The sequence below is a fragment of the Chinchilla lanigera genome, unplaced genomic scaffold, assembly GCF_000276665.1.
Source record: "Chinchilla lanigera isolate Chin_1 unplaced genomic scaffold, ChiLan1.0 scaffold00073, whole genome shotgun sequence".
Taxonomy (NCBI): Eukaryota; Metazoa; Chordata; class Mammalia; order Rodentia; family Chinchillidae; genus Chinchilla; species Chinchilla lanigera.
Genome location: NW_004955474.1, coordinates 2652976 through 2669086, shown reverse-complemented (window position 1 = coordinate 2669086; position 16111 = coordinate 2652976). Strand labels below are relative to the sequence as shown.

General features: G+C 45.7%; 1 protein-coding gene across 3 annotated transcripts in view; it reads right to left on the bottom strand.

Annotated features, from left to right (window-relative positions):
• Klhl8 (kelch-like family member 8) overlaps positions 1-16095 on the bottom strand; it is a 57625-nt gene extending 41530 nt beyond the window's left edge. Inside the window, exons 1-2 of one of the 3 annotated variants that reach the window (XM_005401340.2) lie at positions 15826-16095; positions 12582-12736 (exon numbers count right to left, since the gene is read on the bottom strand). Coding sequence is in view for 1 of the 3 variants with exons in the window: in XM_005401341.2 (XP_005401398.2) it covers positions 12582-12699; positions 15009-15091 (201 nt within the window). In the remaining 2 variants the exon portion in view is untranslated. Of the gene's footprint in view, positions 1-12581; positions 12737-15008; positions 15629-15825 lie in introns of those variants that run through there. The other 2 variants (XM_013502771.1, XM_005401341.2) reach the window with 2 other exon arrangements.
• Positions 16096-16111: the final 16 nt, after the last annotated feature.

The following is a 16111-nucleotide window of genomic DNA, read 5'->3' as shown; positions in this document are numbered from 1 at the left end:
AAGGTCCAGCAGTCAGTCAGCAAGCCGCTGCCCTCGGACGCAAGGCGATGGCCCGCCGTGCGTGGACTCGCGGCAGTGCCGGGATGGACACGGTTCCCAGCCCCGCGCCTGAACGATGCTCAGGCCCTGTTAGAGACAGTGGGGAGGGACGGGCTCCTGCTGCTGTCTGGCCCGCAGGGGACCGTGACTCTGACTGGCCCTGCCCGCAGGCACCCACTGCAGCTGAGGAGCAGGGCACTCAAGCCTGGCTGCAGCTATCACACGACCTCCAGGCCACACAGCCAAAGCACCCTGCCCAGCTCCAGGAACGCCCCACTCTCACAGGCACTGCAGCCAGCACACAGGGGCACCGCGGTGCCACTCCCGCCTCTGTGGTCCCAGCCACCAGCCTTTCCCGCTGCTGTCTGGCCAGGACACTGCTGTCAGCAGTCTCCACGCACGCCTCTCCCCACACAGCTCGGGCCTGCTGCGTGACTGACGGAGGACAAGTCCTACCTCAGCGGTGCCAGCATCAGTATACCTGGGACAATCTACCACCCAGCGGGGACAGCACTCCCACCACAGGAGCGGCTGCACCGTGAGCACGTCACAGCCCACCTGCCAGAGCACCCCGCAGGTCTCACCACCCGCAGCAAGAGCAGCACGGGCAGACACCACCACAGCAAACCCAGCTCCCGAGACACATCTTCCAGAGCAAGGTGCCTATGGGGGACACCACCCACAATGGTAGTAGATGATCCCCCAGATATGCACATCTGAACACAGGAGCACCTGACACACGAATAAACAAGGTAAGGAGACAGCTCTGAAGGAGTACAGTAACTAGCCACAGATCCCAAAGAAACTGACGAGAACCAAGGGCCTGGAAAGCGGCACTCGATCACAGCCTCTCCGGGCTGGGGATTTAGCTCAGCGGCAAAGCGCCTGCCTGGCAAGCGCAAGGTCGTGAGTTCGGTTCCCGGTACCGGAGAAAAACCAAAAAAAAAAATCACAGCCTCTTCGAGGCCTGGGGCCGAGACAGCTGGAAAACAGTTGCTCAGCGAGAAGAAAAAGAACCGCTCCGAGGATCAATAAAGAGCCAAAAGGAAAGCTAAGAATCACAGAAAAACAGAAGACAACACAGAAAAAAAGCAAAGCATTCTGGACTGCCAACTCTGACATCTGGGGCAGGGGAGCGAAAGACCCTACCCGCGAGCACATGGTAAGCCCGAGATGGCAAATAATGAACTTCCAGCATAGCGCCAGGAAACTCCCGTGCTACTGTAAGCTGCGAATCCGCGTGGGGTTTTACTCCAAAAGCAACTCCTCTCATTCACGGGTTGCCCTGGAGAAGAAAGCCACCTCCGCACACGCCAGATCTGGAAGTGGGCTATCAGAACAGCAGAACCACGGGGGCGGGGGCTACTCCCTGAGATTGAGCCACTCCTTTATCTTCTGGCAGAAAACTCCTTTTTCTCCTCTCAGGGTGCTAGGGCTTAAGCCCTCGAAAAGCTAGACACTAAGAAGACCCTCACATAAAAGTGGAAAAGATATTTATCCCAACAGATGTACAAATCTCAATACAGAAACACAAAAAGTATGAAAAAACAGAGGAATGTAACTCCCCAAAAGGTCCGTAACTCATCAGTAGGTAAATGCAAAGGTATCAAAGTGGATGAAATGCCAAATGCTAGAAAAACAGGCAATCTATACGTAGAAGAGTGAAACTACATCCCTACCTCTCACCCCATAAAAAAAAAAAAAAAATCAATTCAAAATCAATCAAAGACACTTTTAAACCACTAGTAGAAAATATAGGAGAAATACTCAAAGCCATACATACACACAGGCAGATTTCCTGACTAGGACTCTAATAGCACAGAGAATCGTAGCAAACAACAAACGAGATTACATCAAATTAAAAAGTCTCTGTACAGCAAAGGAAACAGTAACAGAGAAGAAAAAGCAGGCTATGAAAGGGGGAAAATCTTTGCCAGGTACTCTTTCACCAGAGGATTTATATTTAGAATACAGAAAAACTTTAAGAATTTAACACCAAAAAATCAAATAGCCCAATTAATGAATGGGTACATGAATTGAACAGACACTTCTCAAAAGAAGCACAAATGACCATCTCTTTTAGGGAAATGCAAGTCAAAACTGCATTAAAATTCCAAATTACCCCAGTCAGAATGGCTATCATAAAGAATACCAGAAACAATAAATACCGGCGAGGATGCCAGGAAAAAAGAAACCCTTCGTATTGCCAGTGGGTATATAAATTAGTGCAACGACCGTGGAAACCAGTGTGGAGGCTCCTCAAAAAACTAAACGTAGAGCTACCATCTGATACACCAATAACACTCTCTGTAATATACCCAAAGGAACTGAAATCAGCTTTCTATAGGAAAACCTGCATACCTATGTTTATTGTAGCATAATTCACAATAGCCAAGACAGGGAACCAGATAGGCACATTATCAACAGGTGAAAGGGATAAAGAAAATGTACTATACTTGTACGAACAAAAGCGTATTATGTACCTGTACAGAAGAATTAGACTTTTGTCATCTGAAGGAAAACGGATGGAACTGCGGATTATGTTAAGGAAAATAAACCAGATTCAGATAAATATCACACGTTCTCCCTAATCTCTGGCATCTAAAAAAGATGGCATAAAAGTAGAAGAGCAATTACTATTAGACAGGAGGGAGAGAATAAGGTGCAGGGTGCTCTCAGGGAATTTAAGACTCAAGAGAATATAGATAAATACGTAAATTAGGAAGACAATACAAATTAGGAATAAGAAATTGAACAGAGATAGAGATTTTGAAAAAGAACCAAATAGAAAAATGTGGAAATGAAGAGCTTAACTCAGGATATTGAGGTACAGTTATTAAGAGAGGATTTATGTGTCACTGTGGTACAAAATCCAGGTTTCTGAGTTTGTTCATGTTGGTAAAGCAACAATGCTTGTGCGATTTATTTTTCAGGAGGATGTGCATGAGGATATGTTATGTGTACTTTTGTTGCCAACCAACACCACAGCTACAGAAGAACTATTAAAGTCTTTGACATCAGAGAAACTGAATTGGTCACTACCACTGTTCCACTGGCTGGCATGACAGTCATGCATGAACCACCACTGGTTCAAGCCAGCGGGACCATGTTAAAGCCTGCCACCAGACGCAGCTGTACAAGTCAACTACATCAACTCACATGCGCTATATAACCTGCCACCAAATGCGCTTAACTACCAACTGCCACTCACTGAGAGGGTTTTGATGAGTCTGCAATCATCTGGTCCACTCTGTTCTCTGTGCGGTCAGACCTCTTTGCTAACGTTCCTCTGTGCTTGTAGCCACTCCCAATGCTAGCATCACAGCCACAGCTCCACCTCCATCACCAGGGAGTAGATTTGCATCAGTATTCAACACAGATTCCTCACATGCACAGTTAGTTCGGTAGGGTTCAAGCTCCTTTGAGAATCTGACACTGCCACTGACCTTACAGGTGGGGAAGCTCCAGCAGTAATGTGTCGGGGACCAGTGACGTTGAACACTTTTTCATGTATTTATTTAGAGCCCAGATCTTGACTGTGCCCTGAAGGTTCCTATGTTAAATGCATGGGCCCAAGGGGGTAAGACTGGGAGGTGGCAGAACCTCAGCGGCAGGGGTCTTGAGGTGATGGGGGCATGCCCTTGAAGGAGATGTGAGGGATCCGGCCCCTCCCCTTCTTGTTGTTCTCATTTTTCCAGCTGTTTGCTTCCTGACCATGAGGTAAGCCATCTGTTCTGTCACACTCTCCCATGACGTGTGGCCTCAACACAAGCCCAAAGCAACCGAGCCAACTCACCACACAACGCAGTCTGAAAGACCATGAGCCCAGATGATCTTTCCTCTTTATAACCTGATTGTCTCGGGTACCCTGCTACCGTGACAGAAAGCTGAACAACACACATGGCTGCAAAAGAAACAGGTCTTTCCCAGCAATCTGGAAAGTTTCCACTTTCACAACATACACATATACACCAAATTCAGAGTTCGTACACATTCAAAACGTATACTAAGGCTACATAGTAATCATATGGTTTATAGCCATGTTTCAAGAAACAATAAAGAATACAAATCCTGTCACTGTTGAGAAAATACGTTTGTCTTATAGTCATTCGGTCATCCTACATTGTACAGTGGACCTTCAAGTTACGACCAGCCTCATATACAAGCAACCTGGGTTACAACCGAAAGTTTAGGTTTAACTTAGAACCAAAGTCTTGCGTTACGGCACAAATGCCTGCTGCTTGTGTGGTGTAAATAGATTGGCATGCCAGAACAGTGTACGTAAGTGTACACAAGGGTCATCTGAGCCTGGATGCGTGTGTTTGTGGATGTGACTTCAGTCAGTACTTGATATAACAGCCACAATTACTGCTATCAAAATGGCCCCCAAAAAAGCTAGAAAAGAAGCTAGAGAAGGAAGGGAAGGTAAAGAAAGCAATCACAACGGAAAAGAAGAAAATTGTGGGGAAATATGAGAGTAGCATTCGTGTCACTCATCTTGCTAATATGTACAACATGTCAAAATCCACCATCTTGACAATATTACAGAGAAAAGATCTGTGTAAGGAAGCTAGTGTTGCTAACAGTCTTACTCAAATTAGTACGTCACAATCAACAGTGTGAGGGGAGGTAGAAAGGCTATTATTAGTGTGGGTAAACGAAAGGCAGATGGCAGGTTATAGCCTATCTAAGTCTGTAATTTGTGAAAAGGCAAGGGCTATAAACACAGAGCGTGTAAAGGATAACCCATCAATGAGTGATGAAACATTTCAAGCCAGTAAGGGGTGGTTTTGCAATTTTAAAGTGAGACCTGGGGTTCTTAGCATAACTAGACACGGTTAACCAGCCCGTGCTGACAAAACAGTTGCTGAAAATTATATATACCACTTCAAAACAATGACACAGAGAAATGGCTTTTGTTCTCATGAAGTTTTCAACTGCGATGAAACTGGCCTTTTCCGGAAGAAAATGCCGAGGAGAACACACATTACCCAAGAAGAGAAACAAATGCCAGGCCACAAACCTATGAAGGACGGGCTAACCTCACTGCTTAGTGCCAGTGAGTGGTGACCTGAAGATAAAGCCTCTATTGGTTTATCACTCTGAGACCCCTAGCATGTTCAGAAAACAAAGTCATGAAGAGTAGGCTAGGGGTCATGTGGAGATCTAATGCAAAAGCCTGGGTAACAAGACTACTTTCTCTTGAGTGCATCAGGGAGGCTATCTGTTAAGGCTTTCTACTGCTAAGAAATATCTAGAGGACAAAGGTCTACTAAGGCTTTCTGCCTGTTAAGGCTTTCTACTGTTAAGAAATATCTAGAGGACAAAGGTTTACCACTTGGGGTGGATTAATTAACGCTCAACTTGTAACACCCAACTGAACTGAATCAGCATGGTGCTGGATGTGGAACACCCACCTGAGGTTTGTTGCCAGCAGCATTAAAAGAAGAACTAGAGGGGAAGATGGTACGTGGCTGATTCTCCTGGAGAAGGCTGTCTCACTGGCTTTCCTGACAGGAACTCAGCTGTTCTCATCACTGGAGGAGCTTGGATCCTCACTGTCCCTGAGGATGGCTGCAGTTCTTTTTGGGGGAGCTCTGGTTCTTTCTTTGAGCGTCGCTTCCTGGCTCCAGGGCAGATCCCTCAGCCTTCTGGCACAGATCCTCATCCCGCTGGCGCAAACTTTCTAGTCTCCACCACTGACCTCTGGGCCTTCCCAGTGCAGATCCTTGATGTAGACATGCATGAGATATTGCTGTGGGCTCTAGGCCTCCGGTTGGACTCCTGCAGGACATTGCTGTGGGATCTAACTCCCCAGCTGGATTCTTGGAGTCTGTAGTGTATGATCAGATCTCCTGCACTCTTTTGCATTTTACTCTTTGGGTGAATAGTATAAAATAATCCTATAGGGGCTGGGGATTTAGCTCAGCGGCACAGGGCCTGCCTGGCAAGCACAAAGTTGTGAGTTCGATTCCCAGTAACAGAAAAAAATAAAATAAAATAAAATAAAATAAAATAATCCTATAAATTATGTGTCCTGTATTAAATCTTTCCCTTGTAAACCCTGACTACAACACTACTCAAGCCTCTCCTCATCATGTACAATACTCCTGCTCACCCATGGGTTTTTTTTTGTACTGGGAATCGAACTCAGGACCTCGTGCTTGCCAGGCAGGCGCAATTCCACTGAGCTATATTCCTGGCTACCCATGAGACTTGGAAAAAGAGTTGGCTGAAGAATTCCCATGGCTCTTGGTCACATTCCTCCCACCCAATACAACTCTTCCACTGCAGCCGATGGACCAGAGGGTATACCTAACTTTAAGAAGCTGTATACCAAGGAATTGTTCCTGAAGTGCTTCCAGATGGTCTCAGACACAGATTTAACCCTTGGCGAGTTCCTCAAGGAACATTACAACATCCTTTCCTGTGTGGGGATAACGGAGAAATCCTGGGCCAATGTCTCAGAGTGTGACTTAAAATTATACAGGGAGAGACTGTGAAGGAACACTCCGGGGAATTGTCTACAGGGGAACTTCAGCAATTTCTGACTCAGCATCAGACTGGCAGCAGAGGAGCTTGCTGAAGAGGAGGGGGAGTATCAACGATCAGTGCGGCAAAGTTCTTCCTCAGAAATAAAGGAAATCCTGAAAAAATGGACACAGCTACAAACATTCGTAGAGAAGACCCTCCCCGACAGAGAAAAAGCCAGTCAGTGCCTTCACCTGCTTCATGACCTTATCATGTCACACTACAGAACACTGTTAAAGACAGAAACACACAGCCTTAGAGCAGCTTTTCGTTCTGAAAAGGTTGAGACCTAACGAGCCACAAGCTCATCCTGCTGGGCCAGACTCTCCCAAGGAGAGCAAGGGCACCAGGGAGCCAGGTTCCTGATGTCTTATGGAAGGGACTCTCCCGCCAAACAATAACCACCTTCCATCCCATCCTCCCCTCCTGCAAGCCACAGATGTCAACTTGAATGGTGAGTACAGTACGGAATTGTTTCTGGTAAACTAAGCACGTTTTATAACTTTCTGGTGAATACACTAGGACAATTATTGGTGTTTCTGGTAAATTATGCACATTGTACAATACTTTTATTATGAAAAGGTTAGTTAAGGGGTGTTTTGGGAAGTCTGAAACATATTATGGGCATTTCCACTATTTCTTATGGGAAAAACAGTCTTGACTTACAACCACCTTGAGTTACAACCAGCCCCCATGAACAAATTGAGCCCCTAAGTCAAGGGTCCACTGTATTAAATGTTTTAAGCTTTCAAAAATGAACATGAAAAGCAAAAAACAAGGGCTTCGCAGCACTGCTATTCAGAACAGGGTCTCATCTACAAACCATTTTTATAGGTCTTCAATGAAGTCAGTAAAAAAAGTGGGAGTCCTAAAGAAATCTTTCTAGGCTAGGCATGGCGGCACACACCTGCAATCCCAGCCCTCAGGAGGCTGAGGCAGGAGAACTGCTGAAGAGTTCAAGGACAGCCTGAGCTACAAAGGAATTCAAGGCCAGCTAGAACTGCATAGTGAGACCCTTTCTGAAAAAGACAAAAACCAAAAATCTTTCTAGGAAAGTAATACCTGAAAGACTGATTTTGTATCTGTGAAATATAATAGTCAAGAGTTGGTCTGTACTACATGTCTTTTATAAAATTTCATTTCTGGCATCTCTTATGAAAGTACTGGTCCTGGGGCTGGGGATATAGCTCAGTGGCATAAGCGCCTGCCTGGCGAGCGCAAGGTCGTGAGTTTGATCCCCAGTACGGCCAAAAAAGAAAAAAAAAAAAAAAGAAAGTACTGGTCCCTGAACTGGCCCCTCACCAGCAAAAGTCCAAAGAGCACCATCTTATGGAACTTGAGAAAGACGGACACCACGACAGACAAAGTGCATCTTGCAACACACTCGCAGGCACACACAGAATGCACACCTGTGGGGGAGGGCTGGCTGCAACAGTGGTAGACGGTGCTGTGATTGAGAAAATCACTCGGAAGGCAGAGCACACTTAGCAGTGGCTCATTGGTGGGGCTGCAGGCGGACTGACGGCTCACTAGATGGAAGAAAGACAACCCCGACACAATCTTCCCAAGAGGCTCTACGGTGAAGAAATTCTAGGAATGCCTCACCCCACCCATCTCTTATCTTTTTCTTTTGAAGAAATGTACACACTAAAATAATTTTTTTTTAAAGTATCTCAAGTCTAAGCTGGGCATAGTGGCACGTGCCTGTCATCTTCGCACTAGGGGCAGCTGAGGCAGGAAGCTCTCAAATTCAAGACCTAGCTCGAAAACTGAAAAAAAAAAAAAAAGAAGAGCTGAGGATGTAGTTCAGAGTGAAGGCCGTGGCTTCACTCTTCAGTGCTGCGAAAAACTAAAATTGAGCTGTTCAGAATCCTGAATCATGCAGATGGACACGGCACGTAATAACAATGTGATCAAGGTAATGTTAGAGATACTCAGGATACTATGAGAGAATCTGAACTAGCCTGGGTGTCAGAAACGACTGAAGGTGTTAGCACACATGGACTCCAAGCTCCCATCCTGTGAAGTCCTGGCCACAGGTACGGTGAAAATCACACACAGCTAATTTTTGAGTCGGCCAGCAACCGTCCCTGTCCTCTGCCTCCTTCTTCACGCCCCCTGAAGAGACGGTCCCTGTGCGTGCTTCTAGGATGTCCCAAGCTGGCTGTGGGTTCTTACTCAATCTGTATAGGGGTCACACACTGACAACATGCAGCTCCTCCGCATCAGCAGCCCTGGGCTTTGATATCCCCAGCCTCCTTCACTCTGGGCAGGCTGTACCAGCAGGCCTCAGAACTCTCCGCCACTACAGGCAGCCGCTTCAGGCCCTTCTCTGCTGCTCTCCGTCACCCTCTGGCTGCCAGCTGTCTTTGGTGCCAGCCCCTCTCACACTAGCGGTCCTTGGCGTAACCAGCTAACACATCCTACTAAACAAAGGCATCAGCACAGACAGGAACTCTCTGTTTTAGGCCTCATGGTCTAGCACTGCGGTACGAGGAGGAACGGTGCACGCCTGACCCATGCTGGGCCTGGGAGCCTGTCTATGGTGGGGGCGTTGTCACGGGTACGGGAAGAGTACCTCGTGGACCTGAGGAGGGCTGCCAGGCAGTCCTCTGCGACAGGGACCTGCCACAGCTGGAACACACACGTGCAGGGGAGGCCGTGGGGCCCGACACTGCCCACCTGGCTGTAAAGCACTTGCAGCCACGGGAGAAAAATAAAAAGAGCCTCTTAGGGAGCCCGGGGCCCTTGTCTCCTGTCTCCTTTCTACTCTGCCCAATACAACTGAGTCTCACAGATCCCACTTCCTGAATTCCTCACACTGCCAGCCTCGCTTCTCCAGCCCTGGGCAGGAACCCTGAGGCCCTCCCTGCAGCCTCTTCCTCTCCCATAGAACCTCTCCCCACTGCCTGTCACTGTGATTCAGATTTGATCACACTGCCTCAGGGCTTTAAAACCTCACCAATGACGTAAGGTAGGCAGAGAAAGCCAGACAAGCGGTATGATCCCTGCTTTTGAACTGTATACACAAGAGCCTCCCAGAATGTTAAGGTATGGGTCATATACAATATAGAGCTCTTCAAACTCTAGGACAGAAAGGGAGATGAATAAATGCTTACTATTATTCCAGCTAGCATGTCTGCTTTGACTAGGGTAAACACTCATAAATGTCACACACATTTCGTAGCACTTTCAAGTCTCTGTAAAAAGATCAGCTAGCGCACTTACTGACTTCACGGGACTTAGAAAGCCGCAGCGTGCTACAGCAGAAATGAACTGGACTGCTATTAATGACTACGAGTCTCAGAAGCTACCTAATCTCTGCGCCTTGGGCTCCTCATCAGGACAGGATTGCTCTAGGTTAGGAGTCAGCAGTCTTTTCTAGTAAAGGGCCGAACAGTAACTACTTCAGGCCTTGCAGGGTATAAAGTCTCAGCTCTGCCACGAAACAGGAAAGCCCTCATAGATAATGCATATATGGGGCTGGGGATTTAGCTCAGCGGCAAAGCGCCTGCCTGGCAAGCGCAAGGTCGTGAGTTCGGTTCCTGGTACCGGAGAAAAACCAAAAAAAAAAAAAGATAATGCATATATGAATGAGCGAGGCTATGTTCCAAACTTCATTTACAGAACCAGGTAATAAGCCGGGCTTTCCCTATAGTTTGTTAATCCTGCTGTTTCTTTCTAGTTCTTAACTGTAAGAATACTTTTATTCCCATTTAAAGGTAAAAAACTGTTGCCCTGTTTTTGTTGTTTTGTGGTACGCAGTACTAAGGATTGAACCTAGAGGCTCACTACCACAAAACTACACCTCCAGCCCCCTCTTTTTTTTTTTTTTTGGTGCTGGGAATCAAACTCAGGACCTTTTGCTTACCAAGCAAGGCGCTCTGCCGCTGAGCTAAATCCCCAGCCTCCTTTTCTTTTTTTGAGACAGAGTCTTACTAAATTATATGGCTGGCCTTGAATGTGCAATCCTTCTGCCTCAGCCTCCCAAGCAGCTGAGATTACAGGCAATGTGTCACTGGGGCCAGCTGTTATCTTGTTTGTTTTTTAAAAAGCAGAGATTTTACAGCCAGTTTGTGACTTTCTATTAGGCTCAAGTAAGGCTGAAGTAAGTCACCTAAAATTACGCTGGATCTTAGCTTTCTTTTAAGGTTGTTATGAAGATTAAATGAAGTAATACAAGTGAAGTATTTGCCCCGCATTTAGTACACTGTAAGCATTTAGTGAATGGATGTTACTACTTTTATAAATTATGTAATCCTGAGTGCTTGGTCAGGAACACAACCTTCCCACCGACATGCAATTATCAAGAATAGTTTTCAACAAAAGACTTTAAAAAAAAAAAAAACTAGTGTAACTGCCAGCATTAACTGGGTGTTTACTATCTGTTTATGGGTTGTATGACTTTGGTTAAACTATATATAAACTTTTCTTAATTTCGCTTCACTTTGGCTTCTCCATCTGTAAACATGAGGAAAACAGCTACCAACTTCATAGGATTCTCGTAAAGCTGAGATGAGCTGGTAAATTGGCACACAAGCTATCGATCTATCTATGTAACTGCTGCCACGGCTACCACGACTCACATTATCAGGTATCCATTTCACTCTTCAGGACAATCTGAAGAAAGTACAGTGGTACCAACAGCACAGTTTAAAAAAAATCTGCTCAATGTTGGTAACTTTGCCCAACAGTCAACCAAAAATCTGACTTCAAAAAACCTGTACAGGCTGAGAGTGAGTCACGCGTTGCGTCTCCCTGAGGACACAAAGGGGAGGTGGTGTGTCATACAGTGCTTGTGTTAGTGCATTAAACCCTTCGTCACTGTGCTCTTCTTGGCGCTGTTTTCCTAAAATACCATAACCACGGCTCCAAAGAAAGTTAGTGACACCAGCAGTACAGGTAAGAGAAAAACTGTAGGACCCACGAGAGAGTTAAAGAAAGAAATCACTGCGAAATTTAAGTCCTGGGAAAAAGAATTTGTAGGTGTAATTTTGGGGTCACTGAACTAATTATTAGATCTTTTTTTTTTTTAGGTACCAGAAATCGAACTCACCTCATGCTTGCCAGGCAGACCAGTTATTATTTCTAATGGGAAAACTATGTTCAGTTCTCAAACTTCTAGTTTTTGAGCATGAATTCGGAACAAATTGACAACAGAGATTAATCACTGTATCCCTATTTTTTTTTTTACACCTGTAGACAAAAAGGCCCAGGGAAGGCAAGAAACTGTCCCAGAGTCTCACAGCTACTAAACAGCAATGTTCATGATCCAACACAGGTACACCTGACTAGGGAAGTTCAAGTCTTACAACCAGGCCAGAGGAAGGCGGCACCAACCCTAGCTCTATGCACAGGTGCCTACGGGAAGTGACTTCCCCAGAACTCAGGTTCTCACCGTGCAGGAAATGTTTTAGAATTTTTTAACGTTTAAGAGGAGAATATCCCTGCTCCCCCTAAAAAGGGGAATATCCATAAAAATCACTGATCTCAAAACGATGGCATTCTCCTAGGTGTTTTGTTTTTTGCTGAAATGATTACCCTTTGTTGCCCATCCAGACCTAATTGAACTCATTCATTACTCTAGTTAAGCAACCCTCTACATACGACTGAAGACGCCGTGTAATGACAATCTTGTCTTTTTTTTGTCTTTTTGAGACAGGGTCTCACAATGCCGTTCAGGCTGGCTTTGAGCTCACCTTGTAGCCCAGGCTGGTCTTTAACTTGCAACAATCCTCCTGCCTCAGCCTCCCCAGTGCTGGGATTACAGGCGCGCCCACCACGCCTGGCGGACAATCTTTTGTATGAAAACGCTGGCGTTCACCTCTAGTCCACCCCCTGACTATTTTCACAGAGAGCAAGTCTAAGGTGCCAGAACTGTGCTAATGCGGTCAAGTACTGATTTAGAACTTCGAAAACCATTTAGATTTCAAACCAAAATAATGACTAACATCACAGGGAAGAAAAAGATCTCCAGGGAAAGACAACATCACTCCCAAAGAGTCACTCACGGGTGTGGGCAGCATCACTGGATCCACCTCACTCGCCCAAGCCTGCGGGTGTGCTGGTAACCGAGCCTGTAACCCGAGCTGCACTCGCTGTGAGGTCTCACAGCCCAGGAGGCTCCGGCTGCAGGAGGAAAACAGGGTGCTGAGACTTCCCAACTCTAAAGAAGAACAAATTCACGCTCAGTGTACATCCCAGTTCTCAAATCCCAAACACGCAAATAAGGTTGTTACAAATTAAAACCAGCGATTATAACCTAGTCTATACAAATACATTATAAATTTCTAGGAAACGTCTATCTTCAGAGTCTCTCCAAACCAGTTCTACTAAAAGCCAAAACGATCACCAGTTAGGATTTCATATCCCATAACATAATGCTCTTTGATATGCAAGAAATATTATACAGACGCACCAACATCTAGTTTGGAAGATGAAAATATTTAATGGTTTTTAGCACTTAGTGCTTTGGTGAAGAAAAAAAAAGTTCACATTTTAGAATAACCCAAATTAGCTGGATGTGGTGGCTGAGGCAGGAGGATCACCATGCATTCTAGGTCAACCTGGGCTAAATAGTGAGACCCTTTCTCAGAAAGAAAAAGAATAAACCAAATTATCTTTTAGCATTGTTATAGCTTCTACCTAGATGTTCCCCAAAGCCTCATGTACTCCTAGGTGAGACTTCTGGGGACTGACTGGATCATGGGTGTTGATACTGGACTTGTCCACCAATTGGCTTAGCACAGTTCTGGGCGTGGACGATGGACTTACTGAAGAGGGAAGACCCAGCCTGGGTGTGAGTGGAACCAGTCAAGAAAGAGACTTGTAGTCAGGATGGGATAAAACAGAAAGCAGAAGGAAGGCTGGCTACCTCCTGCCTGCTTCTCCCCTCCCGTGCCCTCTGCCATGCTGCCCTGCCTGGAACAGGCCAACTACGACTGAAACCTTTCGTCTTTTCACTGGACATGTTATTTTGTCCGAGCAACAAGTAACTAGTACAAGCATTTTAGGTATCCAAACAGGCTGGACCATAAGTTGTTTTTTTTTAACTATCTGTTCTACTGCCTATCAAAGTCGGGAGGGAAGTGAGGAATGCGTGGCATTTAATGATCAGTGTGTCACCCCCAGAAGGAAGATACAGAACTACTATTCCTAAGCTTCTGTACCACGAAAACCTCAATTTTTTCTTCTGGACTTGCTGAGGGCAGGGGACCTCAATGCTTCAGAAATACCTGTTCATTTTTCTTTCCCCAAAAATGAATTTTTAAAATAATGTGCAAAATTTTTAGTAAAGCAATGTGCCTAGTTGAATCTGGTGGTTCTTATGAACTTTTGGGGGCGGGGCGGGGGGGAGGGATCATAAACTCCTTTTGGACCCCTGTTGAAGGTGTCTTCTTTCCAGGAAACACCAGTGCACCCAGGGCTCACAGACCCTTAGAAGACCACTTCTAAGCATAGCCATTGCTACAGGTGAAAAATCTTAGAGAAGCAGTAAAAAATTTCCTCCCAGCTGTATCTAACCCATAGCCCATCTTTTTTTTTTTTGCCCCCTTTTAAATGCTATAATAAAAGCATTACAGTGAAGTCAATTTTGTACTTAGCTACATTAACTACATTACATATTTTTATATCTGGCCCAAGACAATGCCTCTTCACAAATAAATAAATGGAGGGAAGAAAAAAGATAGGCCATAGGTTGGATGTAACAATATACAGGTCTCTCCAATCCTGTTTCATAATTCTACCTCTGATTTACAAGAGCCAATCAGATCACTGATAACCAAACCATGTACTCTTGTACAACCAATCATCGCAAACGGGGCAACAGTATTTACATAAGCAGCCTTTGCCAGATAATGAACTATACCCACAACATTCTAAACTGCAGGGGCTGACGAGTGATAACAACTTATAAGACAGTGGATTATGGCGTATAAAACCCATACACACACACACACACACACACAAGAATGATTAACCCTTACAATTCTGAGAAGACAGAAGCAAATCGTGTTATTTTTCTCCCTTCTTCAGAGCTAAGAAAACGAGTTCAGCTAACGTCTTGTTGGGGCCACACAGCCAAGTGAGGAACTGGAGTTCTAACCCACAACTGAGGTGAGTGCAGTATTTATCCGTCACCTCCACAAAAGCCCCGAGAACAGAGAAAGGATCCACTGAGTCCTGTTTTATTGTGGACACAGCTTTGTATCAGCATACAAAAGTTAATGTACAGTACTTAAAATATTCCATTTCCTCTGGCTTCACTGGTTAACATACAATTTTTTAGAAAACACGGCTATCTCAGTAAGTTTTAGTTGAAAAAATGATGTTGTTATTCTACAAAATATTTCTCCTGTTTTTCTGTTTTCTTTTTTTTTTTTTTGTCTTTTTGAGACAATGTCTCACTATGTAGTCCAGGCTGGCCTTGAACTCACTTTGTAGTCCAAGCTGGCCTCTCAACTCGCAGCGATCTTCCTGCCTCAGCCTCCTGAGCGCTGGGATTACAGGTGCGCGCCATCACATTGCAGGTATCTTTTCTTAATATACAAGAAGAAACTGTTCTTTGTTGATAATTCAAATGTAAGAAGCTGAGAGCATAAACACCTACTTTTACAACAGGGAAGCTATTTAAAAATTAATTCTTTAAGATATTCAAAATATTTCCTTTCAATTTTTTATTTTTTATTTTTTAAATTGTGAAGCTGGGGCTCAAACCCAGGGCTTCTGGCCTCCTCTACTTGTGGGCTACACCCTCAGCTTTTTTTTTTTAAATGACAACACCCATCTTAGTTCTCCACAACTCTCAAAAGTTCTTGCTAAAACAAAGGGTCACTTGTCAAACCCACAGACTGTACAGTGCCTAGAGCGAACCCTCAAGTAATCCGTGCGTTTGGAGTATCAATGGTGTCAGAAGTTCATCCACGGCAACAAATGTACGGTTCTGGGGAGGGGGTTTTGACAGTTTCTGTAGGGGCTGAGGGCCTATGGGAAACTACACCTCTGGCTCCATTTTGCCTTGCTCTAAAAATAAAATCTATTTTTAAAATACGGGGGCGGGGTCAAAATTCATCTACCCCCTCCCCCCGCCCCCCCCCCGGTGGTACTCAGGATTAAACTCAGGGCCAGGCACATGCTACGCAGGCACCCCCACCTCTGAACTCTACATCCCAGGCCCGCGTCCTCTTCTCAAAGGGAAAATACTGTTGCTTCTTCCAAAAAGTTACTCTGGGACCCGGGCATAGGGACACATACCTATAATCCCGGCTTCTCGGAGGCTGAGGCAGGAGGATTGCAAATTCAAAGCCAGCCTAGACAATTACGGCAGATCCCGTCCCAAGACAGATTTCAAAGGGCTGAGGCGCCGCTGCGGGGAAGAGCGCGGGTTCGATCCCGGCACCCGGGGGAGTAAGAGCAGCGACGAGGCGGCTAAGCGCGCACCGCTGCGCCGCTCTCCAGCCTTCCGCTCGCAGGCGGCGCTACCCGAGCCACCGGGCCGGCGCGGCGGGCTGGGTTCTAAGCGGTCAGGGCGCCCGACCGG